This window comes from Ixodes scapularis, unplaced genomic scaffold (genome assembly GCF_016920785.2).
Source record: "Ixodes scapularis isolate PalLabHiFi unplaced genomic scaffold, ASM1692078v2 PGA_scaffold24__2_contigs__length_7659602, whole genome shotgun sequence".
NCBI classification, from domain to species: domain Eukaryota; kingdom Metazoa; phylum Arthropoda; class Arachnida; order Ixodida; family Ixodidae; genus Ixodes; species Ixodes scapularis.
In genome coordinates this window covers 340,219-365,998 of record NW_024609851.1, presented here as the reverse complement: position 1 = coordinate 365,998, position 25,780 = coordinate 340,219, and the positions used below count along the sequence as shown (strand labels likewise).

The window sequence follows — 25,780 nt, the reverse complement described above, 5'->3', positions numbered from 1 at the left end:
GAACAACAAGCTTTATTCTGCGAAAACACATCAAGGTGGGACGTCTGCATTGTGCATTGGCTATAGTTAGTATAAATTGTAACGTTAGAACTTTCAAGTAACGAGCCCAAATCTGTGAAAATTATGCTAAAAGTTCTTTTTTTGTGAATAACAGGCGAAACACCCAAGTCAATAGGAAGCTTTCGTACATCGCTTCTTTAGCTTCGAATGTCGTAGCGGAGGAAGATGCTGCCATGCGCACCGCTAGCTTTTTCTGCTCGATTCCAGGGATCATACTGGAGGCCGTAAGCTAGCGGGATGGCGGGTGTGGTTGCAGCTTTCGTTGCCTTGTCAGCTTACAGGTGAACGGAGTGCACCGACAGCCTTTTTCTTAAATAAAATACTTTATTTTTACAAGGACTACTACAATATGGGCGTATGAGAAATGAAAAGTAGTGCTCCAGAACATTTTTGAAAAATATCAAAATTGTTTCTATTGTTTTCTGGATAAGTGTACGGAAAAAGTAACGTGAAAGTAATTTGTAACATAACGACTAAATTAATCCGTTTCTTTTCAAAGAAAGTGATCTGTAACGGCAATCAATTACATTTGAGGCTCGGTAATTTGCAATTCTAATTCATTAAATCTTTCAAGTAACGAGCCCAAATCTGTGAAAATTATGCTAAAAGAAGTTTAATCACACCCGGACTGGAAGTCTTCCAGGGCTGCCCAATAAATAGCGCCACTGAGTTCGTTGCCAAACAAAAAAAGACGAATAGTGTCCGCGAGAGCACCCTTAACGAATTTCTAAAAACAGTTTGTTCGAAGAAAAATCAAACACCATATATACATATGAAACTCTAGTATAAACGTACTTTACAAAGAAGTATTCATAACAATACCAGTGGATTAAAAAGGTATTAATTGCCCTTTTTTTTTATGGGCGTTCATGTCAAATGGGTCACTTGCCCCTTCTTTTACTGTTGTCCACGGTCCTCGATGAAATACTTCGAAAACTCGTCATTTTTACCACCGTTAGGATAAAGGTTGTCCATTAGTTTAATACAATGGCGGAACAACTGGAACAACTTTTCCTTGCAACGGTTGCGTCCACAATAAACGTATACGGCTATATTGGTGCACAAAGACATTCCGGAACATTTCCTACTAGAAAAAAAAATAAGTACACTGGTATATCCCGAGTGAGCCCAACTTTACATAAACCAAAAATCTCATTACGTTTGTAGTCCTGTCTATATTAGCGATAAATACAGTCCTCATACGCATGAATATAGTTTCATTCGGTTATAAACAGTCAATGAGCAGCAGTTGATGAAATGTGTACAACCTATTCTAAGGTTCTATAAATAGCATGTTAAAGGTTGTATACAAGGGCATTTTGTTGCTACATGTTCACCTCTTTTTTATTATGATTACGCGAGACATATATGACGACCAACATCTCCATAATAAAGAACTTATCTCTATATATGACGACGCGGTTGTCCCAGTAAGCTCGAGAATACCGCGATATTATTTATTTGCGGATACCCTTCCATACTTTAATTGAATGTTCAAACCTCAAGTCAGTTTTCTGTATCTATCCATGGCTAGTAAAATTGAAGGTTACTCCCAGGTTCTCAGTTGAAAACGTCAACCCTACCAGTTCCTCAATGGCGTACAACATTTTTATAAAAATCTTCAGCAAAATCAGTATCGAAATATTTAACACAGGCACTGAAGTGTTTGGTCCTCGTCTGACTAATAGTTAATTATTTTTTGCTTACCCCAAACAGGACGTTTGCTGTGAGTTCTATTTTACCGATTTCGAGTTTAAATTCTTCTCTGCTATTGAAGTTTATTATTACCCACGGTAATATGCATCATCCTACCTAGTTTCATTACCAACATAAAATACCGTATAGCGACATCATTTATCTGGCATTAACATCCCGAAATGTGTAATCAGTTTACACTGCATTAAAATTATGGCAACTCGGCAGTTTGTAAGCATATAGAATAAACGGATGACAATGATGATGATGATAATAGCGATCATGAGTATTTGTTTTCTTATATCTCGCGCAGCTTATGGTGCAGTTTGGCCCGACCGTAACTGCGGTAGAAAAGAGGAGCCTCTCAGCCTCAGGATTGTTGGAGGGAGGCCGGCAGTGGCGAAGGAATTTCCCTGGATAGTAAGCTACTGCATTAAATTTCTTAAATAGTTCATTGGCACAGGTCAGCCTGACCAGTTGTGCAGTTTGTGGCAATCCTGTTATTCACGCGGGTACGATTTGATACATATAATTTCAACTGATATAATAATGTGAAGTAACTGTTCCATACCATTTTCTTAAGCTTTACAGATTTGTTTGTAAAAGGCCTTGAAAGTTACATTTATGCTGTTTTTGCAGATCAGTTATACGGCCAGGGGGATATAGTATATGGGGCTAATCGTAACGATCAGTCGTGTGATTAAGCAGCATTCCTAATTGGCCTTTTAATTAGTCAAAATGGGCATATGGTTCCAATTAGAAACTTGCGGAGCGTTATGCAAAACCGCTAAATCGTTATTTTTTTAGAAATACTTTGAGCGAGTGGGAGGCGTAGTAGTGCTGCAAAAGTACCACTGATGCAGCCGGTGCAAGGCTGGGGCCAGACCTGTACACGTTACTGAAAAATAATGAGGAATTACATTTACAATTACTCGAGGCTAAATTGTAATTTATTACGATTACAATTACCCTCCAATGAAAGTAACTCACCGTTACCCCAAAAAGTAATCCGTTACTTTCGTGGCGTTACTTTTAACATTATTGTCCTCAAGTAAGAAACAAATGGAAGAGGGTTATTCAATTTCTTATTGTTGCCGCCTATTCCATTTAATGACCTTGAGTATTTTGAGAAACAGCTGGCTCTCAAAAGTCTCGTCAGACATTTTGCTTTATTTCTTACTCAATATGTCCACTGCTGCGCTGAACACCATTTGAGCTGAGGCACTGCATGGGAGTGCCATATTCTTCCTCACGAATGCTTCATGCTCTGCATTGAGTTTTTTCAGCGAAGCAAGGGAAGTACTATTTACCTCGAATGTAGAACAAAGCTTTGTCGTTGCAGCCGTTGCCTGCTATTCGAGAGATTTAGTAGATCTTTCCGATACCTCCGATACCCGCAATAACGGTACCCGATAACAATATGATGCATACGCAAAGACGGAGGCAAAGTATCGGATATCGTTATCGGAGTCATCGGACCGATCTGCTAAAATTCTCCATTGTCTAAATGGCGAAGCTGTTGAAGGCATCAATAGCAAAACATAGTTGTAATAGTAAGGTGATAATTAAATAATAAATAAGGTTTGGCTCGATATTCTTCTTTCTTCGGTTCTGAACAGTTCGAGCCTCACTTGAGACGTTGGTCAATGAAAAAGCGTTTCCAGTATATAAATATAAATAATAAAATAAAAAGAAGGACAATCATAACAGCAAGTAATTAGAACGTCAGTTAAAACAAGAAATTGCAGACGCACGCTTGCCGTGTGTACCTTTCTTGGTGCCGTTCGAAAACACACGGAGCACGGACCGACTGCAGTTTACTCCGGTGTTCTCCAGATAGACGTCCACTGATGCCGCGGGCAGCAAAGGGTAGAGTACTAAGTAAGCCGCGCTATGGCCCCACTCACGAATTTCACTCTCTCCTCAAGCCCAGAATATCAAGTCTACGTCAGCCACCATTATGTTTTATTTGTAAAAATACCTGCTTGAGATAAGATGCGTCCTGCTGGGGCAAAACAGGAAGAAGAAGAAGAAAGGAAGACTATAACCATTTTCTAAGGGCTCGCAAAAAACTGACTCACAAAAAGGGTAGGGTAGAGGGAGCGTTGTCTCGTGTTGTGACATTGTGTTGTGTTGTGACGTTGTGACACGTTGTGACACATGAAAATGGTCGTAGTCACTATATCCGAGAAGGACATTGTTAATTCTTTTCGGTGCACTTACCGCCTCGAGCTTCTCGAAGAGGCGCACAATCACTTGGTGTCCTCCTCTCCCCGTCTTCGACTGCAAAGAACAAAACAAAGGCACTAAAAAAAAAACGCGGAAATAACTTGTCCCTTTCCCCCCCCCCCCCCCCCTTTTTTTGTAGAATTGCTTATTTGGATTTTTTTACATTGATGTTAGGGTCTAAAAAAAAAGATAGACTCAGGGGCTTGGTGTTGCAAACAAAAAGGCTTTGCGGAAGGAACTGAAGAGTGCCAAGCATCCCTTTGCGGCGGTCAATTCCCGTGACAGTGTCACTGCGCTCGATTTTACAAAAAAAAAAAAAACTTCTTTTTAAAATGGGGGGGGGGGGGGTTGGTTCTGACAAAAAAATGTAACGGATTACAAGGGATCCGTTACGTAAAAAATGCGAGGGAATTACTTTAAAATTACTCTAGAAAGTATGTAATTATTCCGTTACTAAATTACCGATAAATGCAAAGGATTACAAGTAATTTCGTTACTTGTAACGGATTACGTACAAGTCTGGCTGGGGCCCTCATAGAAGGCGGAAAAATCAAGCGACCGCTTTATCGCACCGGTTGCCTTGCTCCTGCTGCACGAGGGGTAATTTTAGCGCACCACCGCGCGTAATTGGAATCATATGTCTATTTTCACTAATTCAAAAGTTAATTAACAAGTTTGAGTTAATTAGCCGTCTGATTGTTACGGTTAGCAACCTATGCTTAGTCCACCTGGCCGTATAACACCCCGTAACATGCTGCATAAGTGTTCCTTTCACACTTATGCAGCATGTTCATGAAAGCGTAAAAGAAAGACCTGTAATAAAATGTTTTTATAAGTATTCGAATATAAACTTATATTAAAAATGCAGTATCTATTGGCATTGTGAGCATGCAAAACTTCGCAATGCATTATTTCTGGTGATAATAACCGCTAGGCAAACCATTATCAAGATGCTATAATTCACAATGTGAAGCAAGTCGAGGATGATTCTTATATTACCTTTTCTCATATAACTTATAAAACGCGATAAACACAGGAAAATAAAACAACTCGAAATTACGTTTTTTCATGGAATTGCTACTCCCACCATAACATAATATACAAAACAAAATAATGGTAATTATATTTTGAATTAGGTAGTATGAAACAATTCGATTTTGGGTTTGACAAAAAATGTATTCTGGGTGAATTTTTTAAACAATTTAGGGCGCAAATAGTCTTGGGAACTTTTTCAAGTCATGAACAATTGAAGCGACAAAGGTGAGAAGTGATATATTTTCTGTCGATAAAAGACATAATATGTCCTCTATTAGTTATATGCATCTTTAATTTGCTGATGTGGGATCTTATGAAACAATATTGTTAAAACAATTATTAGGATCATTAGATCTTAGAATGTTAAAAAAACAACAATCAAACTTGACGATGTTTGACAATCTTTAGTAAGCTCTTCCCTGGTGACGTATATGAAATTTAAAATGCTCTAGATATAAAGACACTGTCAGATTTTTTGAACTATTTTCGAAAAGACTATGATTTATTTTATTTTCTAAAAATATCTGCGGCATATCAAATTGGATATTCTAATCTATTAATAAATAGCCTCTTTCGGGGGGAGTGCCGTTCAAGCAGTATTTTGCAGCACCTTTTTGCGTGAGGCATGATGAACGAGTAAAACACGAAACCACTGACGTCTGTCCAGAGTAGCTGCTGTCGGGGGCGGGGGGAACCGTGATTAACTCCATTGTTTTGTTGTTGCTGTTGTTTTTTTTGTTTTGTTTTGTTTTGACAAAATAAAGGTGGAGTAAAGTGGCTTCTGAGGTCGTTTATTTATGATCATAACCCAATCAACACCCTCTAAGCATTCCCAAAGACGCAAGATTAGGTTGATACGCGTCCGATTTTCCTAATGAAAACCAGGATCGAAGATCGCGACATACCTATTTTTCTGCGATTTAGAGAAGAAGCCAGAGGGCGCCGTCGATCGTGCGTCAGCCGATCGCGAACGATCGCTTCCCGCGAAGCAAGGGGGCCGAGTGGGCCGACCAACGGTGGAATTATTTAAGAATGTGTGTGATTCGCGAGCGAGAAGCGATCCGTCACGATTGGAAGGCCCACATTCGATTTTGTCGTTTGGCTTCTGTAGCAAATGGTGCAGAAACAAGCGTACCGCGATCTTTGATTTCGTATTTAGTAGAAAGAACTAGTGAGAAATTATCTAATCTTGGTCTTTTTATAAAGGTTATAACCCGTAGATTTATTTATGACCGTAAATCGACGATGAGATCATTTTCTTTTAGGTTGGCTACGGCATTTGGAGTTTTTCGGAACACTTTCGAAATGATATTTAGAATGATAATGAGTTTGCGAGATTGGTCGCATTTTCTTTTTTTTAGACAAACTGCGAAACTTTATCTTTTTGAGCAAGGTTTGCAAAGATTTTCAAGATTTCATGTGAGGCCCATTCAAGATAGACTAATGAATTTTATTCCAACAAAAGAAATACTAATTAGCACTTTTTATAACAAATGTGTTGTTTTTTATAAAAAAAATATGGTGTCACACCCGACTAGCAGAGACTGCACAACACATTTGTTTATTTCTTGAACATTTCATGCTGGTCTAAGTATTGTACTGTTTATCAGTCATGTCTCGTCAATCATGTCTCATCGTGTTATGTCTCGTCAATACTTACCCCGTTAATATTGATACGCCGCTATATGTGAAGTGGCCTGACGTCCCGATATATTTTATGTTTGCACTTGCAGATCCGCCAGCGAATCCGCGCAGCATTTGCCGCTGGTGCGAAACGCTGGGCGAGTCCGGCTTCAGGGTGCTGCCATCTTGCTTGGCTGGGTGCGCTCGGATGAGTCATAATCCGATTACGAAGCCTTGCTAAGGTGTCGTAATCGGGTAATAGCCGCGCCCAAGAGCGCACTCCACCGAGGAAGATGGCGGCGCCACGTGTATAGACCGTTCCATTAGGGTCATAGCAGAGAGGGTAAAAAGATAAAAAAATGCCCTCCCCCTCTCGCCCGTAGGTCGTCTGCTCCGCCTAGGGAGCCTTCATGTGCGCTTTGCTAGGGTGATGCCACCCTTTGTAATACCACTCGCCGACAAACCAGCAGCCATTTTGTTCCTCGGCGATAGTCCGTGGGGCTTATAACCCTCCCGGAAACAAGCACCTTATCTCAGAAGTTCGGAGCAGCGTTGTGGAACCCACGGAGGGAAGATTAGCATTTTCCCCCTCGGATGGGATTACCGATGGACACAAAGGCCACTTTCCGGCGCACGGGGAAACAATGAGAGAAACAAAATGGCGGTGGAAGAGGGTGTGGGAAAAAGAAACAGGCAGTTGGCATCACTCTATGCGAAGCGCACATGAAGGCACTCCAGCTCCGCCGAGTGTGCAGAACCTAGCATCCGGCTGGCCTACAAACTCTGTTTAAAATCGCATCATTTTGGGAATTCCAAGAGCACATGCGGAGATTTTGGTATGCCAGTTATCGTGTATTACTATGCTAGATAAAAAAGACTAACAAAGTCCAATTGCGCTGTTTTCTGTTTGCAAATAAAAAAAAAATAGAGAAAACTGTGTCAGACTGGCCGGTCTCTCCGGCGAAGAGTGAATCCGGTGGTTGTACCTTTTTTACTATACAAAGTTCGTACTGGTGTAGGCCTTTAGCGACCATGAGTGGATGTCTGAAATAATAAATAAAAACGTGCTCTCCTGCCGCAATACACGAAGTAATTGAGGGTAGTACTGCCGGCTGACTCAACTATTTAAGTAATGGAAAAAAGATATGCCAGTTGATCATTTACCGAAGTAGAACAACAGAGAGCTCTAGGCTGATCTTGGAGTAGCCACAACTATTCTAAGAACGCGAACCACTTCACAACGGCAGCCACGAGCGACAGTTTGATGTTCGATACAGCCCAAAGATGGAGAATGGCAACCTCCCGTTTTGCCGTCTGCTAGCGGAGTCGGGCGCGTGCCCTCTCTCTCGTTTTACCCCGCCGAACCCGCTGAATTTCCCGGATGTATGGAGAGGGCGCCGCTGTCGAACAAAATGGTGCCGCCCACAGAGCACTAGATGGAATGGTCTATAGGTCCAGGACCTATTTCTGCCGCCGAACTAGGCGTTTCGCTGACCGGATGTGACATTCTTGTGCAGCGCTACGCTGCCTACGTCATGAGTAAGCGTTCTTCTGGGAGCAGCAAAGTCCGGGAGAGACAGCCGAGGTGGGAACTCTCGCGCCTTCTCGTCATACTTGACGGGATGTTAGGAGAACTGCTGCCGCAGTCGGCGCCGCCGCCGTCGCTCTAAGAAAATAGATGACCACGCAACCTGCTCGTCACCGCTGCCGCCGGGAGCGAATACGCCCCCGCGGGAGCGGATTTCTTTTCAGGTGTAAACGTACCATTAGGCGGTACGGGTCCCGCTTTTGCGCTATGGCCCCACTGTCCCGCCAGCCTGCTGTGGGACGGCGTTTTGTCCCGCTTTGGCTCCACCGAAAGCCCGGCGGCTCGCGCCACGGTCCCGCGGGCCGCGACTCGCACAGTTTTTTGATCTGGTTAACTAGCGAGCCAGTCAAAACTAGACAAAGCTCAGTTGTACACTCTACTCGGCGACAACCTTTCTTGACATTTCCTGGGAGAGGAGGAGAGCCCCCGCACAGCTTTATTGAGCGCTCAAAATGAGAGAGCGAACACATGCCTGTACCTTCCACTACATTGCCAAGCAAAGTTGTCGCCGAGAGCTCGGTCCCGGAAGAGCTGTTCGCCGCTCACGAGAGCAATCTCCGCCCGGTGACGCATACTCGCGTACCGGACGTTTCTTATCTTCGTTGTTTTTTTCCTACCATTGGAAATAAGGGAAAACGCGGAGAGCAAAAGGCGTCGAAGAGACAGGGAAGCCCGGTGACGGCAGCGCTGAGGGGAAAAAAATGGAGTTTTGTAGCACGCTTGTCAGATCGCTTTTTCCCCACAACCCCGTTCAACCCCGCACCATCTCCGTGGCTGCGTACACCACGCGCGGACGTCGTCGGTTCGTCGCGCTCACCGAGTTTGATTGCGGTGGTTCGAGGCCAGCACACTGTCTTTGTTTTTCATGCTCGTTATAGCGCGATAGAAGACAATGCCTAAGCGGAAGTGCAAGTTCAACGAGGCGCTGGGGAAGGAGTTTCCGTTCATAAAGAAGACATGGTCGGAGTCCGATGTTTGCTTCAATAAATCCGGAGGAGACTTTTCTATCGCCCACAGTGGACGTTCTGACACCGTGAAGCATATCAGCACCGAGAAGCAAAAGCGGAACCTGTCAGCTGCTGCCTCTTCCAGTGCGCTGACGAAGTTCTTCAGGCCGGAACACGCCGGGGACAAGGAGTTAAAACTCGCCGCTTCTGAGGGTGTGTTCGCATTCCACACGGTTGTCCACAACCAAAGTTTTCGGTCAATGGACTGCACCTCAAAACTTCTGCAGAAACTTTTTGACGAAATATTTGCCTGTGCGCGCACGAAAGCCGAAGCGGTTGCCTTGAACATGCTCGCTCCTTCTGCAGCAGAAGATTTGAAGGCCGACCTCCAGGACGCTCAGTTCACCTTTGTCTTCTGTGATGCGTCGAACCACAAGGATCGATCTGAAAGTGTTTCCAATAGTGATTCGTTACTTCAGCTCTGCTGCTGGAGTGCAAACGAAGCTGCTTGAGATCAAAACATTGCCAGGTGAGACTTCGATCATGTTGAGCCAGTACATCATGAGCACCACTGGAAGCCAACGACATCACTTTGGAGCTGATTGCTTTCAGCGCCGACAATACCAACTGCAACTTTGGTGGTGCCGCACGGAACGGAAAGAACAACGTCTTCGCAAGAATTCAAGACGCTTCAACTCACAAGCTCATTGGCATTGGCTGTGCAGCGCACATAGTCCACAACACCATCCAGACTGCAGCTGACTGCCTCCCAATTGACATTGAAGCTGTGATCGTCAAGATATATTCATAGTTTTACATCTATACGGTCAGGTTAGTGTCGTTCAAGGAGTTTTTCGACTTCGCATCAGTGGAGTACCAGCGGCTCCTGAGCTGCAGTAAGACTAGGTGGTTGGCATTGATGCCAGCTCCGGAGAGGGTGCTGAAACTCTTTCCTGCTTTGAAGTCGTTCTTTTTGTCGGCAGACAAGAGCCCTTTTCTGACCAAGACATTTTCTGAAGATGCATGCGGAGAGCTCTGCTCTACTTCCTGCACAGCCATGGTTCAAGCGTGCTGCAGATCGAAGGAGACTCGAAGACTGCCATCGAAGCCCACAAAGCCCTAAACCAGCTGCAGACTAGAGTCGACGACACACTTCAGCAGGAATTTTTGCCGTCAAGCGTGCGCTCCGTGATTACTACGCTTGAGGAACAAGGAGAAGTTTGAAGAGGATCGGTAACACATGTTGTGAGGAATTTCTATCAGACATGCCTGTCATACATCAGGCGATGGTACAACCAGTTTCATAAGATCAGCGGTCTCTCCTGAGCCTCTCTCGACACAGCACCACTTTGGACGATGTTCAGAAAAGTGCGCAAGTCATAACTTCAGAGTTCAGCCACGTCTGCTTTGAAGAGAACGCTTTATTTGATGAGGCATGCAACGTTTCGGGTTATGTCACGGCCAAAAAGCTGGACGAATGGAAGAGCCAGAAGAAACCGGTTGGAGAACGGTGGGTGAAAGTGCTCCAGCATTTCGAAAGAAACGATGTGCCTTGCGGCAACATCAAGGCAATCATCGAGTATTGCGTGTGTTTGCCATGTACGAATGCACCAGTGGAGACGATGTTCTCGTTGATGAACAAGGTATGGGCTGCAGAGAAGACGTAGCTCCAAGTGGCAATACTCAAGGCTCAAGGCTCAAGGTGAACGTGCACGTGACCTGTGAACAATACCACGGACACATTAGCAAAAATGAAGGACTACTAAGAAAGATCCATTCTAGCCAGAAGTTTTAGATTTGTATACCGGCTAAGAAGAAAACAAACTGGAGGGAAGGAAATGCTACATGGCGTGGATGAAACTATAAAAAGTGTGATTCGTTGACTTTAACTACATGTCGCAAATCGCCGGACGCATTCTTGGCATTTGTGCCGCTGTTTTTGATTCGTATATAACATCTGATGATGACGCGAAATTAGGATGATTATTGGTTGGGCTTCCATCTGGCAACTTGGGGCCTAAATTTCTAAATAAGTGACAGCATTAGGCTTCACTGCGGAATGTTTGACTGATACGCGTGGCATAATTTGAAACTCGGCAATTAGGTAGCGAACACGGGAAAAGCCATCAGAAAGCCAAACTACTTTGTCATGAACTAAGGCCATGGACCAAAACCTTACCAGGCGCAAGTCAGGCCCTCATTGATTGCAAAACCTGGGACAATTTAGGTACCTTTCGGCATGCTGTGAGGGATACCATGTGGAGGAAGGTCAAATGATCAAAACTATGTGACTCAGCCCATTTCTTTTTCCACATTTAGGAACACTTAAACAGGATTTGCCTCAACCCTTTTCTACCGCCATAACTGCACTCGTCGTCACCTTGATCATCTAATCTCATGTTCGCGGCGCTAGTAAAACTATTTCCTCCTACGTCTCAACAGGCAAACGCCCATATAGCTATCAACAACCCCATAATAACTGTAAACAAGCACGTGTGCAGCCATGTCATGATCTTCTCAAGCCTCACCAGGCTGAGTCCAATAGCGCGACACTACAATCTCTTCAGCACGTAATACCCTGTAGCTAGTTCAACATCTGTCGGTGCAAGAGCCATCCTGACCGGTATCTATTAGGCGTCTTTCGGTCGTTTCAAGTTTGCTTTGTACATTACTGTATTCGAGGTTTCGCTTTATGCTTGCCAATTACAGGTATCCATTCAGACGGAACTAAACGTTCATAAGTGTGCTGGATCTATCATTTCGGCAGACGTGATCCTGACAGCTGCGCACTGCCTCGAAAAGTAAGCATTGTTGCTTCATCAGTACAGCGGGGATGATATTTAACCGTCCTATTTTGCATTGCAGTACGATACCCAAAGAAATCAGAGTTCACGCTGGATTTATAAATCTTAAGAATGCGGAACCCTACAAACAAGTTCGATTTGTAAGCAGGAGAGCCGTCATTCTTTTCTATGAGCATGCATAACCGCCTTGTTTGAGACCAGTTTGCCTCATTACCTGCAGAAAATAACCATCTAATCTTGCTGAACTAGTTACCAACATTATATATTATAACATTATGCTATAAGAATATTAGCATAATAAAAACAATATACGTCTTATTACCGGACCAGTTGTTTCCATCATAGAGCATATGACATATCTACGAATGCGGCACCGTATCTCCAAAGTTTTTTCTACCTGTGAAAAAAATAAAATCGGTGACTTTTTTTTTCTAATTACGTAGTTACACTGGAAAGTATATGAATCACAATATAACAGAACAAACGTATTGGACAGGTATGCTAACGGTGTTTAATTTTAGTAAATGGAAAATGGGTTCTACGTTTCTTTTTTTTTATTTTTGTAAAGCATGTTCGATTTGATTTTTTACCATTTTCTTAAACCACCTGAGACTGAATGGAGAACTAGAAGAAGAAAAATTGGATGGGACCGGAACAGAAAGACAGAAGGTGTCGTCTCAAATTTTTGAGTTGACGCCTTATGTCTTCCTCTTCCTGTGCCTTCCACTTTAGGTTCTCCTACAGGTCTTCCCGCTCATTTCAATCTAAGCGACGGCCAATTTAATCCAAGTGCCACCCAATTATATTCAAGTGCCACATAATTTAATCCTTGCGCTTCCCAATTGAATCCCGGGGTCAGTCAATTTAATCCAAAATATGTATATGCACTTAATGTCTTCTTGAACGACCTCAAGGACGTCGCCTTGAGGACGACGTCTAGGAAAAACCTCAAGGACAACGTCTACGACAATCTCATAGACGACGTCTAAGACGACCTAAAATAAGACGTCTAGTACAAACTCAAGGATGACGTCTAGGGCGACATCGAGGACGGCTTCTAGGAGAACCTTGAGGACAACGTTTAGGACGACCTCAAGGAAGACGTCTTGGACGACCTGAAGGACAATGGCTAGGACGACCTCAGGGACGACTTCAAAAACGAACTTGAGGACGACGTTTAGGACGACCTCAAGGATGACTTTAGAACGACCTCGAGGACAACCTCTCGGACGACGACTAGGACGACCTCAAAGACGACGTCTAGACGACCTCAAGGACGACTTTCAGAACAACCTTAAAAAAGACACGTAGCGGACGACGTCTTCTAGGTGTCGTTCTCAAGTTCGTCTTAAAAGTCGCCCTAGACGTCATCCTTGAGGTTGCCTAGACATCGCCCCTGAGGTCATCCTAGGCGTCGTCCTCGAGGGCGTCCCTGATATCGTCCTAAAGTTCGTCCTAAACGTCGTCCTCGAGGTGGTTCTTGAGGTCGTCCTAAACGTCGTTCTAGGCGTCGTCCTTGATGTCGTCCTGAAGGTCGTCTTAGTTTCACGGGTGTAGAGCCGGAAAGAAAAGAATAAAAAGAAGATAAAAGAGGAAGAAGAGGATCGCGAGGAACGACGGGCAGGTGCGGCAGTTCTGGCCCGTTTCTTGTTGAAACCGGCAACGCCCCGGCTACTGAAGCCTCACAGAAACCGGCCCCGCTCCGGTTCCTGCGAACCCGGCAACGCTCCGGCTCCTGAAGCCTCACCGAAACCGGCCCCGCTCCGGTTCCTGAGAGCCCAGCAACGCTACGGTTCCTGCAATTGTCACGTTCGCCAGGTCCAACACGCGACATGATTTAGACAAGACCAGGTGAGATAAAGGCATGTGCATACATATTAAAATAATGAAAGGAATTCAGAAGGTAGTTATCAAAAAATAAAAAAAAGGAAAAGTTCAAAGCAGACCAGAGTCCCCGTGGTCAAGTCCCCACAAAAGCTCGACTCACGCCTGACGTGGCGGGGCTTCAGCAGCGTTGCGGGGCTCGTGGTGGCCTCAGGGATCAGAGCGTTGCCGGACTTTTCGTGGCTGCAGGAACCGTAGCGTTGCTGCATTCTCAAGAACCGAAGCGGGGCCGGTTTCTCTGAGGCTTCAGTAGCCGGAGCACTCCCGGTTTCAACAAGCAACGGGTCAGAACCGCCGCGCCTGCCCGTCGTTCCTTGCGATCCTCTTCTTCCTCTTTTATCTTCTTTTTCTTCTTTTCTTCCCAGCTCTACACCCGAGACACTTAGACATTGTCTCTGGCGTCATCTTCCAGGTTGTTCTTGAGGTCGCCCTAGACGTCGTCCCTGAGATCGTCCTAAACGTCGTCCTCTAGGTGGTGTTTTCGAGTTCGCCCTAGGAGTCGTCCTTGAGGTCGTCCTAGAAGTCGTCCTTGAGGTCGTCCTAGACGTCGTCCTCTAGGCATCGTCCTAGACGTCGTTAAATGAGTTTCGCTGGTCCTCGATCTTCACGTGAAGTGAAGGGGCTCTACATTTTTTCTATTAATATTGGAATCAAAGATCGTTTACCTCGCATGCATCGCGGACACCAAAGGGAGCCGTCGGACGAAGAGAAGGGCTCACTGGATGAACTTCTGGTCCGGCGCCGCTCTCTGATGTCCGGGGTAAGTGAAGTATAAAGTAACTCAAAAGTAACTAGAAGTAATCGAAAAACTAATCAAATCGTCAATATAGCTAATAATGATTAAATTGGCTGTATAATGACCCAAAGTAATCAAAATACTGGGTAAATAGCGGCTCAAACCATTTTAAAGGATAATTATGATGCAAATTTAGCTCATAGAAACGAAATTGATTCGATATTAGCTCAAAGTAATCAAGAGTCATCAAACTGTCAATCAAGTCGAATTAATGTACGCTGAGTCAATAGTAACTCGAAAAAATCAAGAGTAATTGCCATAAAAATTTAGCTCATGACAGATATATTGGTGTTGCAATAACTCTAAGCACTTAAAATTGACACCAATATGCTAATTGGGCGGATTTAAATCCCATGGGGTTGATAGTTAACAAAAAATATAATCATGTCAATTATGCAAAAAATAAATCAATTGGATGAAAATTAGCAAAAAATAATCAAGCGTCATTACAATGCCAGTTAAGCCGAATTAAGATTAATAGGAACAAAAGAGTAATAAAATGTAAATCGAGCTCTTAAAAGACCAATTCGTTGAATTTAACGTCAATGTAATCAGAAGAAATGCCAAATTGTGAAATAGGACAAATTCATTGGGTCAAGCTAACTCAAAGTAACCAGAAGAAAAATCATAATATACATTAAACTCATAATAAATAAGTGTGTACGAAGATAAGTTCAAAGTGATAAAAAGAGTCATCCCAATGTTATTTCGGTCAAATTGAAGTCTACTGGGTTAAAAGTAACTCGAAGTAATCAAAAGAGTAATTATAATGTCAACTAAGTTCATTAGTTATCACTTGTAGGCACAATAACACGAAGTAACCAAAAGAGTAGCCAAAATGTCCATTAAACCGAATTAAAGTCCATTCGGTCAAAAGTACCTCAAAGTAATCAAACCAGTAATTGTGATGTCAATTGAGCAAATAACAAGATTTTTTGTTAATTATGAGACCAAAAAATCAAGTCATCGCAATATCAATGAAGCCGAATTGAAGTCCTTTGGATCGGAAGTAACCCGAAGTAATCAAGACTAATAATAAGGTACCAAATGTCACTTCAGCCAAATTAAAGTCAATTGAATTGAAAATAACTCAAAGTAATCAAAAGTCAGTATTCATCGCATAAAGATTCAATTCGTTCAAGATTAGCTAAAAGTAATGAAGAGCCATCACAATGACATTTAATTCGAATTTATGGCAAATGGGTCAAAAGTAACTCGAAGTAATCAAGAGAAATAACAATGTCAACTGAATTCATTATAGATCAATTAGAGCAATAATAAACGAAGTAGTGAAAAGAGTAATCGTAAATTGCAATTGTACCTTTATCATCTGAACCGTAGCCATGTTGGGTCTAGTAATAAAAAAGGTTAAAGAAAACGTCCATTCAGCTAAAATAAACTCGAGCGCACCGCAATAACTTGAGATTACAGAACGAGTAATCAGCATATCAACTAAGCCTCGTCAATAGTGGCACTAGTACTCCAAGTAATCACAATAGTGATCAAATAATCAGTTATTCCCCCAAAAATCAAATTGTAGAAACAATTATTCTAAGTTACAAAATGAGTAAGCAAAAGACGATTACCGAAGACAATAAGTGCATATATATATATATATATTGTCGAATAAATTGACTGACCCCGGAATCAAATTGGGTAGCACAAGGAATAAATTATGTGGCGCTTGGATTAAATTTGGTGGGACATAGATTAAATTGGCCGTCGCTTGGATTCAGATGCGCGGGAGAGCCTGTAGTTCTCCACCCAGTCACAGGTGCTTCAAGAAAATGGTAAACCTACACCAGCTGCCGTTCGCCATAGCAGTCTCATCGTTATTCGATTTGTTGCTGATAAATGCATTTTTTTACCCCGTAAACTTTTAATTTGCTCATTACCCGCATAACGCCCTGTCCTAAGGCTTTCGAGGTATTATTGCATAAATGAATAGATAAATAATTGAGAAGCGCGGATATAGCAGTTTGAGAGTCCATGAACATCTCCTTGGATCATGTTGTGTAGTCTTCACTAACAAATATACGATCGAATACTTGTGGTCAGAGGCCGTGTTTGACCAGGATGATTTTTATGGCTTTTTGAAAAGCTTTAAGTATAAACTATAGGTGCGATTGATTAGAGAATGATGTTCTTACATTTCAGGCGAGCGAGTTCATTTTTCACGAGGATTATGCTGCCCATGCCAAACTTTACAAGAATGATGTGGCCCTCATCAGGCTATCTCGTCCATTTAACTTGGAGGAGAGCCACGGATATATTGGAACGATTTGCATTCCCGAGTCAAGTTCCATAGCGAGAAATATTGTGGCCGCCGGATGGGGAGATCTCTCACACAGTAAAAACAAATTCAGATATTTTATAAATTAAACAAATATTAAAGATCATAAAAATAGGTCGAGTGTTGACACGCCCTGATGATAAAAAATGGAAGTTGTGTCAACGAGTCCGATGCGACCCCTCATACTATTGACCATTTCATAACTTGCCGTTCGTCCAATGTGAATCTGAGCACGGCGCACACGACGGATGTCTTAAGGTAGAGAAAGAACAACGCCAAGTAAATTCAGCAGCGTTTGCGTTATCCGTATCGAGAAAACTGCACGAATAACAGCGCCACGCGGGAATCGTTTCGGAAGTTTTGGAAAGGTGCAACATATATCCATGATGAGAGTTGTAAGTGACGTTAGGTAGTCCTTTCCCGTCCTTTTTTTTAGGTAACGCTAGGGAGGAAAGGTTGTGGCGACTTCTTTGAGGGCGGTGTTAGACATTTGGTGCCACATCATGCTATGTTACACTGTGCCTCATCGTGTTCTTGAAGTACATAAACTAAACAGAATTTCAGAATTCCCAGGTTCCACTCTCCCATCATGCTAGTTATTACAGCTGAATAGTAAATAGCTCTTGAGCAAACGCAACAGTGAATATTATGCCAAAACTAACATGCGGATTTCTCCTGCAGTTCTACGCGGTGACGCAGTAGGAATTTTTCGTTTTGCTGAACAATAAAGCAGACAGATCGAAGACACAATTGTGAGCGCTTTCACTTGTTTTGGGTCCTGGAGCTTTCCCGGAATTCATTTAGCACCATCAATGTTTTTCTAACCCTTCGAGAACAAGCTCTACTGTCCCAAATTACATCTGACAGCACGTTTTCACTGTTTGCAAAAGAGTTTGGCAGTCTCTCAGATAAGATTTAGAAATGCGGTAACTTTTTTTAAAATTACAGTGAGTTCTAGTTTGGGCTGCTATAGTGCGTTGCAACTCAAGAAGGTAGGGCGAGGGAAAGGAAAGCCGTGGAGGGGTTGGCAGACAGAATGCTAAAGAGAGGAGGAGCTTTCCCCCTCTCCTTCCCAGCGCTCCATCTGCTTTCCTTTCTCTCACCCTACCATCTAGAGTTGCAACGGGCTAGTGTTCAGATGAATCTAATAGTGCGTTGAACCAATTTCGAAGCGAACTCGTGACCATCAAAATTTCTCCAGTGTGTCTAACCCTTTAAGGCGATCAAGCACACGAGAAGAAACTGCTTAGTGTAAATAAATGTTTTGTAAATTTAAAATATTTTATTATTTCTATATTTATCGACGGTTCAGGAGGTGTTAAAAATGTTACCTTTGTGCCATACTCTTTTCTTGTGATTGCGATCCCTTCTCCCGTCCTTACGAAAGAGCTCTGAATTGTTTTTCTCTTCAGAGGAGGCAGAGCTCTTGTGACGTGTATCATTGGGCCTTAAATACATTTTTTTCTATTGATCAGGAGAGTACTATCGAAGAGAGAAGTTGTTGCAACCTCTTATTTCGGCCCTTGCTTCCAAGTGTTTGTGCGTTTTAGGGTGTCGTCATAAAGTTTACCGGAAGGTACCATATAGGTTTTTAGAGGCAGCACGGGAATGTAACTTAAGTATATATTCTGTCGCTTAAACACAAACTTAACTTATATCTGAAACGTATTAACGCTAATTACCATTTATTAAAAAAAAAAAAACAAGAAATCTAGCGATGGAAAAAAGAGGAGGAAGTCGTTTCTCAACTAGAAAAAAAAAAAGAGCTGATTGTTTATATATATATATACTTTTTTTTTTGCGGTGGCATATCAGCGAAATATTTTCCCTTGCTCCACCTAACGTTAACTCAGCCATTTTTTAAGATATGTTGACATATGTATTACTTTATTTCACATACCGTATTCTCTGCCAGCTGACAATGAAGTATTGTGCAGATATTTGACAAGTCGGGACATGAGTACGTTCAAATGAAGAAAACATTTGATTTTAACATGTGGAATGCTTCGTAACTGTAGTCCCCACTTCCGAAAACGTTTTCGTTTTGCTTGTCCATGCGTCCCCGCGTACCCCATGGCTCGTGACTTAACGTTACACCTTGACCTAACGAGACGACAGGGTGCCACGCTACACTGTGACGTATTCACTTCGTGTTACGACAGCTCCCGTGACGTCACGGTGTACCGTGAAATCAAAAGTCTTATAGTGGCTTCACGTGACGGTTGATGTCTTTACAACTAATTGAAACTATCGCTTCTTAAATACTACGTTCCAAACAACATGGACATTTTGAGAGAGTAGTTGATGCTAATTTCTTCTTTGATATTAGCAAGTAGCATATTACAATTAAGACAGTTTTGTGAGGGACCTTATAGTCCTTAATCCTTAACATTGCTTATTTCTTATGGAACTATTATTAGAGGGAAGCTGAAGCGGTTTTGAATTTGATTAAGAACACCTGATTCTTTTTAATTTGACTCCAAGCATCACGAATATCACAAAAGAAGTATGTTCAATGTCGTTTTAAGGAAAAACGATGATGATATTTAGATTCTCCAAGAAATAACTACTCCAGAAAGAAGCATTACCTCATTAAAAGGAAAATACCGTTTCAGCTTCCTTTTAAGTGAAGAGCATACTGCAATTACGATAAGGAAAGAGGGACATTAAAGACAAACAGACAGGACAGGCTTTCGACTTTCAACAAGACGTTTATTGGCTTGACTTCGCCTCCTGAAGCTCGACGGGGGCATCCGGGAGGTTGAGAGCGAGGGTGGTGGGTGAGGGAAGCGTGGCCATGTGGCCCTGCTTCCAGCTACGCGTACACGTAGTAAAATGGGGTCTGCTGTGTGTCAATCGACACGTCGCCGTTGCACAGAGGCCCGAGTGTCGACGGTGCCCTCTTGGGGAAGGGACGGAGGAGGGGAAGGGAACGGCGCAGACAAGAGGAAGAGGAGAAGATGCACCGGCGTGGCTCTCTTGGGGAAGGAAGGGAAGGGGGGATGCGCGGAGAAGAAAAGGAGCAGAGGATACGGGAATTTTGACTTTTTTTTATGTCTTTGGAGGAACCCTCTCGCCCAGCAGGAAGCGAATCTTTCGATCGGAAAAAGAAAGGGATGGGCTGGACAGGTTTGAGACAGAGGATTTGATATGTACAGACTCAAGGATCTCCCTGCCGAATCGAGATTTGTGCCCACCGAGGATTTTGGTTTTCGAGAACTTGGGGGTGCACGAGGGGCAGTTTTTGGCATGAGCCACGACAGGATGAAAGGAGTCGGGAGAAGGAGACGAGATCACCTTGGCGTGCTCCCGGAGACGGTCATTCACGCAGCGTTCCGTCTGACCGATGTACTCGGCTCCGCACACAAGAGGGATGCTATACACGTCCATTTTTGTGCATGGCCGGAAGCACTCCGCGTGTTTTTTTGTGCATGTGTTTGGGGGTTCTGGGTTGGTGACTCGCTTGCGCATGCCTCCCAATTTAAATTTACATGTGAAAACAACCCTGGTACCGAATCAATGTGCAAGTGCGCGCAGTCGCACTTGCACATCGATTCGGACATTCAAAAACCGTTAAGTCCGGAATCGTTGAGTCTCTCCTTTCCTCCTCTTGCAAAAAGTTATGCGATCACAAAATCAGAGAGAGCCTGTCGCTGCAGGCCACCAGGCTCCGGAAGGCGGGTTACCCGGTAGACCTCCTAGATAACATCAGCAAGAATCTCATCCTGCAGTCTAGGAGCCGCTCAAAAGACGCCCCCTCCGGGACCCGGTCTGCCCGCCCTGCGTGCATTCCTTCTCCCACAACCCGGCACACCGACTGCGCGCACTTGCACATCGATTCGGTACCAGGGTTGTTTTCACATGTAAATTCAAATTGGAAGGCATGTGCAAGTGAGTCACCAACCCAGAACCCCCACCCACATGCACAAAAAAACACGTGCAGTGCTTACGGCCATGCACAAGGGAGAAGGTGTATAGTATCCCTTTTGTGTGCGGAGCCGAATACATCGGTCAGACGGGGCGCTGCGTGAATGACCGTCTCCGTGAGCACGCCAAGGAGATCTCGTCTCCTTCTCCCGACTCCTTTCATCCTGTCGTGGCTCACGCCAAAAACTGCCCCTCATGCACCCCCGAGTTCTAGAAAACCAAAATTCTCGGTCGTGTTATGAACGGCCCCCGGGCCAGACCATCTCTACCTAATCCAACCGGCACCGGAAAACCCCTTGAGTATCGTCGCCATGTGGCTCCGGTCAGTTGTGCCCGGAAACAAAGCGAGAGGAAACAAAGGAATGCCGTGGCTTTCTACGGAGGACCACCGTGTTGATGTCGCCACACCTAAGCGCGAAGCTGAGCCGGAACCTTCTTTCTGGCTGCGATTACGCTGGCCCGAAACGGGGTCAGCCGACGCAGGAACCGGGGGATTACCGTGCGAGGATTCCGGGTGACGGCGCGCCAGCTGCGGGACCTCCGTGAGGGTGTGTTCGGCAGGGATTATCTTCGAACGCTACTAGCGGATATTCCGGCCAAACCCTTTCTCGTGCCACAACGTCGCCTAGGGATCCGCACTATCTCGGCCAACGTCGTCTCCCGGGCTGACAGTGGACTCTTTGCTGTCGCCTCCTCGGCGCGGCGCGGCCTTCGAGGGCGAGAGTGTCTCGGCGCCGGAATGTGATGCCAGCCGCCACTACACTGTGTGCGTGTGCATGCTCGGGGGATGAGCGGGGGCGGGGCCTGAACAGGACGTTCGTCGGCAGTTCGGCCACCATTGGCTGCCAACCGGTAGGGCCCCAACAGCAACCTTATAAAAGGAGTAAACAAGAGGGCGCATGTGTGCTCTCGGACGATGTAGATACTTTGTATATATGTATTTAAAAAAAGCGTGTCGTGAGAGACCCTCCCGTCTCGTGATGTTCTTGCCGGGAGTTTTCCTGCTGTTCATGTCTGGGCCTGGCCCTGATGGAGGCTGCCTGGAGAACCCCCTCGGACACAACAGTGGGCTCAAATCGTGATTCGGCAGGGAGATCCTTGAGTCTGTACATATCAAATCCTCTGTCTCAAACCTGTCCAGCCCATCCCTTTCTCTTTCCGATCGAGAGATTCGCTTCCTGCGGGGCGAGAGGGTTCCTCCAAAGACATAAAAAAAAAGTCGAAATTCCCGTATCCTCTGCTCCTTTTGTTCTCCGCGCATCCCCCCTTCCCTTCCTTCCCCAAGAGAGCCACGCCGGTGCATCTTCTCCTCCTCTTCTTGTCTGCGCCCTTCCCCCCTCCTCCCTCCTTTCCCCAAGAGGGCACCGTCGACACTCGGGCCTCTGTGCAACGGTGACGTGTCGATTGACGCATAGCAGACCCCATTTTACATGTACGCGTAGCTGGAAGCAGGGCCACATGGCCACGCTTCCCTCACCCACCACCCTCTCTCTCAACCTCCCGGATGCCCCCGTCGCGCTTCAGGAGGCGAAGTCGAGCCAATAAACGTTTTGTTGAAAGTCGAAAGCCTGTCTTGTCTGTTTGTCTTTAGTGTCCCTCCTTCCTTATCTTAAATTAATAACCAACACGCTCAACCATCTACAGTATACTGCATCTTTGTGTGTTGTTCAGGATACTACAATTTTATAATAACGGGTTTAAGGTCCCAAGTGTTTTAGCATTGTTTAGCATCTGAAAATTTTCTTTCATCTATATTTCAAAGATAATTGTATGTAGATGTTTGTACCTAAACCAACCGGTTTATTGCGATGTCTTTATTTTGCTTGTCTCAGATGGCCAGAGTCCTGATTCATTAATGACTGCAAAAGTTTCCATCCAGAGTTCTCACATGTGCACTCGACAGAGCAAACTCTATGTACAATCAGTAATGTTCTGTGCCAGCAGTCCAGGAAAAGATACGTGTAAGGTACATACAATTTAAATATTGATTCTTATTCTCTACTGTTAAACTTGCGTATGCCATACCACAGATATACAAAAGCACGTGCTACATCCATCACACGACATGTGCTTTTCGCTTGTGGTTGCGGAATCACTACCTTTAATGCCCCTTATTTCTTTTTAGTTCTTAGAATCCTTAAAGAGGTGACCAATGTTTTTTAAACATTTTTGCGGGTCGCGCGTTCGCGCCATACGTCGGTGTCACATGACGAAATTTTCTCCAAAAGCGTGTCGGGTGTAAAGATTGTGGCTGGCGTAATACATTTGATTAATCGTTGCGGTCACGACAGCTATAATGTTTTTCTTTTTCTTATAATTATGATTACGTGTGAAGATAAGGGGGGGGGGGGGGGGCTTCTGCCAAAACTTTATGGTACTGGAACGATTTCTGTCCGTTTCAGGTGTTGGTACACGATGACGGGTCTGGTATGCTTATTTGGGTATTAACTTCCGTGTTGACCTGAAAGCTAATATATTCGTCTTGCTGAATTTGAAAACTTTAGCCCATCAAAATAAAAAATACTTCAAATTTGGTGTAATATTAACACGAAATAAATATTGCTATTTATAATGGCGAAGGTTAGGTCAAGGTGCTTCATTATGCGAAGTGTTGTAACCTTGTGGCAGCAGAAAATCACTTCAAAGTTACAGATCTGACCGATTGAAAAAAACTGAGAGCGGTAGGCTTTGTTGCAATACATAAAAATATCCTTTACTGCTATGGGTGACCGGCGTTTGGCAGCAGCCGCAAAGCACTATGGGTAATATTCACTTCCGGTTCGTAGCAACATCCGACGCACCACCATGGCAGTTATGGAAGAGTGAGCGGGTGTTGAGTCCGATCAATTCGAGCCACCTCGGTCTGCTGCTGGTTGAGTTATGAATTTCTAATTGTCTGAAATTACTTCTACGAATACGTCAAATAGGAAACGGCACGCAGGAGCATCGAGAACGGCCACCAAAGGGCGGAGCGAATGCGGCAAGCTGCCAGCTGCACTCGCGCCGCGCATTCCGGATCGTCGCATGAAAACTCAGGCTCGGTTAGATAGTTCGTTTTCCTTTTGAACCAGCGTTTTTCACTGGGTTTTGCTAATTTTTGATGGTTACGTTATATCACAGCACCGACTGAAATGGGTGCGAATATAAGCAGCGGGACGCGGCCAGCTGGAATGCCCGATCGGAGCTATGTCGTACTATTCTCATTTTGTTAAAACATATCAGACTGGCTAAGAAACTCTTGTAACAAACAAAAGCTGAAGAGACAGGGAAAGAAGTCGGTTAGACGACCTCTCATACTCAGCCAATACGTTTTCTCGCGCGATCGAAACGCCACTTGTTTGCAAAAGTTAGTTTTGACGATATCTGACTAGGTGAGAACCCTTGCTTTTAGCACTCACGTGATTTTTGTACTTTAACTAAGTTGTACCCCATGTACTACCATTACCCTCCAGCCACAGTTTTTTTAATGATGTCGAGTAAGAAATCATGCATAAACAAGCGCCGATTTTGATATGGGCTACGCAGGGTCAGACTACTGATTTATTATCAGTCAATATGAAGGTGCTGCCTGTTGGCTTTTGTTTATTTTTATTGGGTGTCCCAAATAGCAACCAGTCTCTTCAAATCGAGCGCAAAATTCGGTTTCTTAACCTGTCACGCTACGATTGTGTGCAGCATTGCCCACAGGTGGTGCATAATTTCTTTAAAATTCGCAAAGATGGAACTTAGCTGAGGAAAAAATAAAGAATGAAAAAGGCTTAGATCGCATGGAAACGCAGCAAAGCCACCGGTCTTCAAGCCATAGGGCGCCGTGTTGTTTCAAGACCGGTGGCGTCGCTGCGTTTTCATAGGACCTAAGCCTTTTTCTTTCTTTACTTTTTCCTCAGGTAAGTTCGCTCTTTGCAAATTTGCAAAAAAAAAAGTGCACCATCTGTGGGCAACCCTGCACAAAACTGTAGCGCGATAAACCGAATTTTGCGGTCGATTTAAGGAGCCTGGTTACTATTTGGGACACCCGGTATTACAGCAAGCTGACCTGTCCTTTTGTTTATTTATATTAAAGCAAGCCACCCCTTCACAACGCTTCGCGGCATCAGTCTGCAACGGCTCATTACAGAAAACGTTAATCCGATCTCTCGCTGTAACGATTAAACGGCCTGGTGATGGAACTGTACTGCGACGAAACGTCATACGATGAGCTGATTTCCTGCGATATCGCATCCCGCGTTTTCGCGGATGCCTTGTACGACAAGCAGCGCTCACCCCTTCGCGGATTAACCGATACCTTTTTCTGGGTGCCAAAAGACTCTGTTAGATATTATTTCAATTTCAGTAAACGATTTTGATCACGAATACAGCACGGCTACCCGCCCAGAAGGGCTCTCGATGCAGCCGGACGAACCACGACCGGCACCGGACGAACCGGAAACGTGAAGTCACGTGACGCCTCGCTTCATATGACGAAACTTCCGGCTCAAATGCCGGTCACCTATTGCTACCCGAATTTGTGCAGTAAAATATTTAGGTAATCGCCAAATGAGAAGGCAGTTTTATGTTACGTCTCTCTTATGTACTAATTAAATCTTACATACCGAAGTTGCTTTCGGATCGTCTGACATGTATTAAACTTTTATCACCTGCTGAGTTTTATCATTATTACCTGCCTTTCAAAACAATGCAAAGCTGCAAAGATATATTTAAAGTTCTATTCATTGATCCTAGGGAGATTCCGGTGGCCCCGTTCTTCAGGAAAAAGGAAATGTAACAGTCCAGGTTGGAATTGTTTCCTTCGGCAGAGGGTGTGCCGAAACACCTGGATACTATGTCAGGTTGTCCTCCTTCACAAGCTGGATTGAAGATCAGATGATTATGCTGGGATATACTGTTAAATCGACGTAA

At 44.2% G+C, this 25,780-nt stretch overlaps 2 protein-coding genes across 2 annotated transcripts; both read left to right on the top strand.

Annotated features, from left to right (window-relative positions):
- Nucleotides 1-2,013: 2,013 nt before the first annotated feature.
- On the top strand, nucleotides 2,014-25,780 carry LOC8051523 (trypsin delta-like). The gene is made up of 6 exons (XM_040212092.1): nucleotides 2,014-2,175; nucleotides 11,887-11,978; nucleotides 12,043-12,121; nucleotides 16,819-17,011; nucleotides 22,714-22,847; nucleotides 25,604-25,780. The coding sequence occupies exons 1-6, from the start codon at nucleotides 2,014-2,016 to the stop codon at nucleotides 25,778-25,780; spliced, it is 837 nt and encodes a 278-aa protein (XP_040068026.1).
- On the top strand, nucleotides 9,123-9,689 carry LOC120841237. The gene has a single exon (XM_040212093.1). It carries the CDS (start codon nucleotides 9,123-9,125, stop codon nucleotides 9,687-9,689), a length of 567 nt encoding a protein of 188 aa, XP_040068027.1.

Coding starts and splice junctions, on each gene's coding strand:
- LOC120841237 (XM_040212093.1), top strand. CDS start 9,123: ATGCCTAAGCGGAAGTGCAAGTTCAACGAGGCGCTGGGGAAGGAGTTT.
- LOC8051523 (XM_040212092.1), top strand. CDS start 2,014: ATGATGATGATGATAATAGCGATCATGAGTATTTGTTTTCTTATATCT. Junction 11,979..12,042: donor GCTGCGCACTGCCTCGAAAA/GTAAGCATTGTT, acceptor TTTGCATTGCAG/TACGATACCCAAAGAAATCA. Junction 22,848..25,603: donor CAGGAAAAGATACGTGTAAG/GTACATACAATT, acceptor CATTGATCCTAG/GGAGATTCCGGTGGCCCCGT.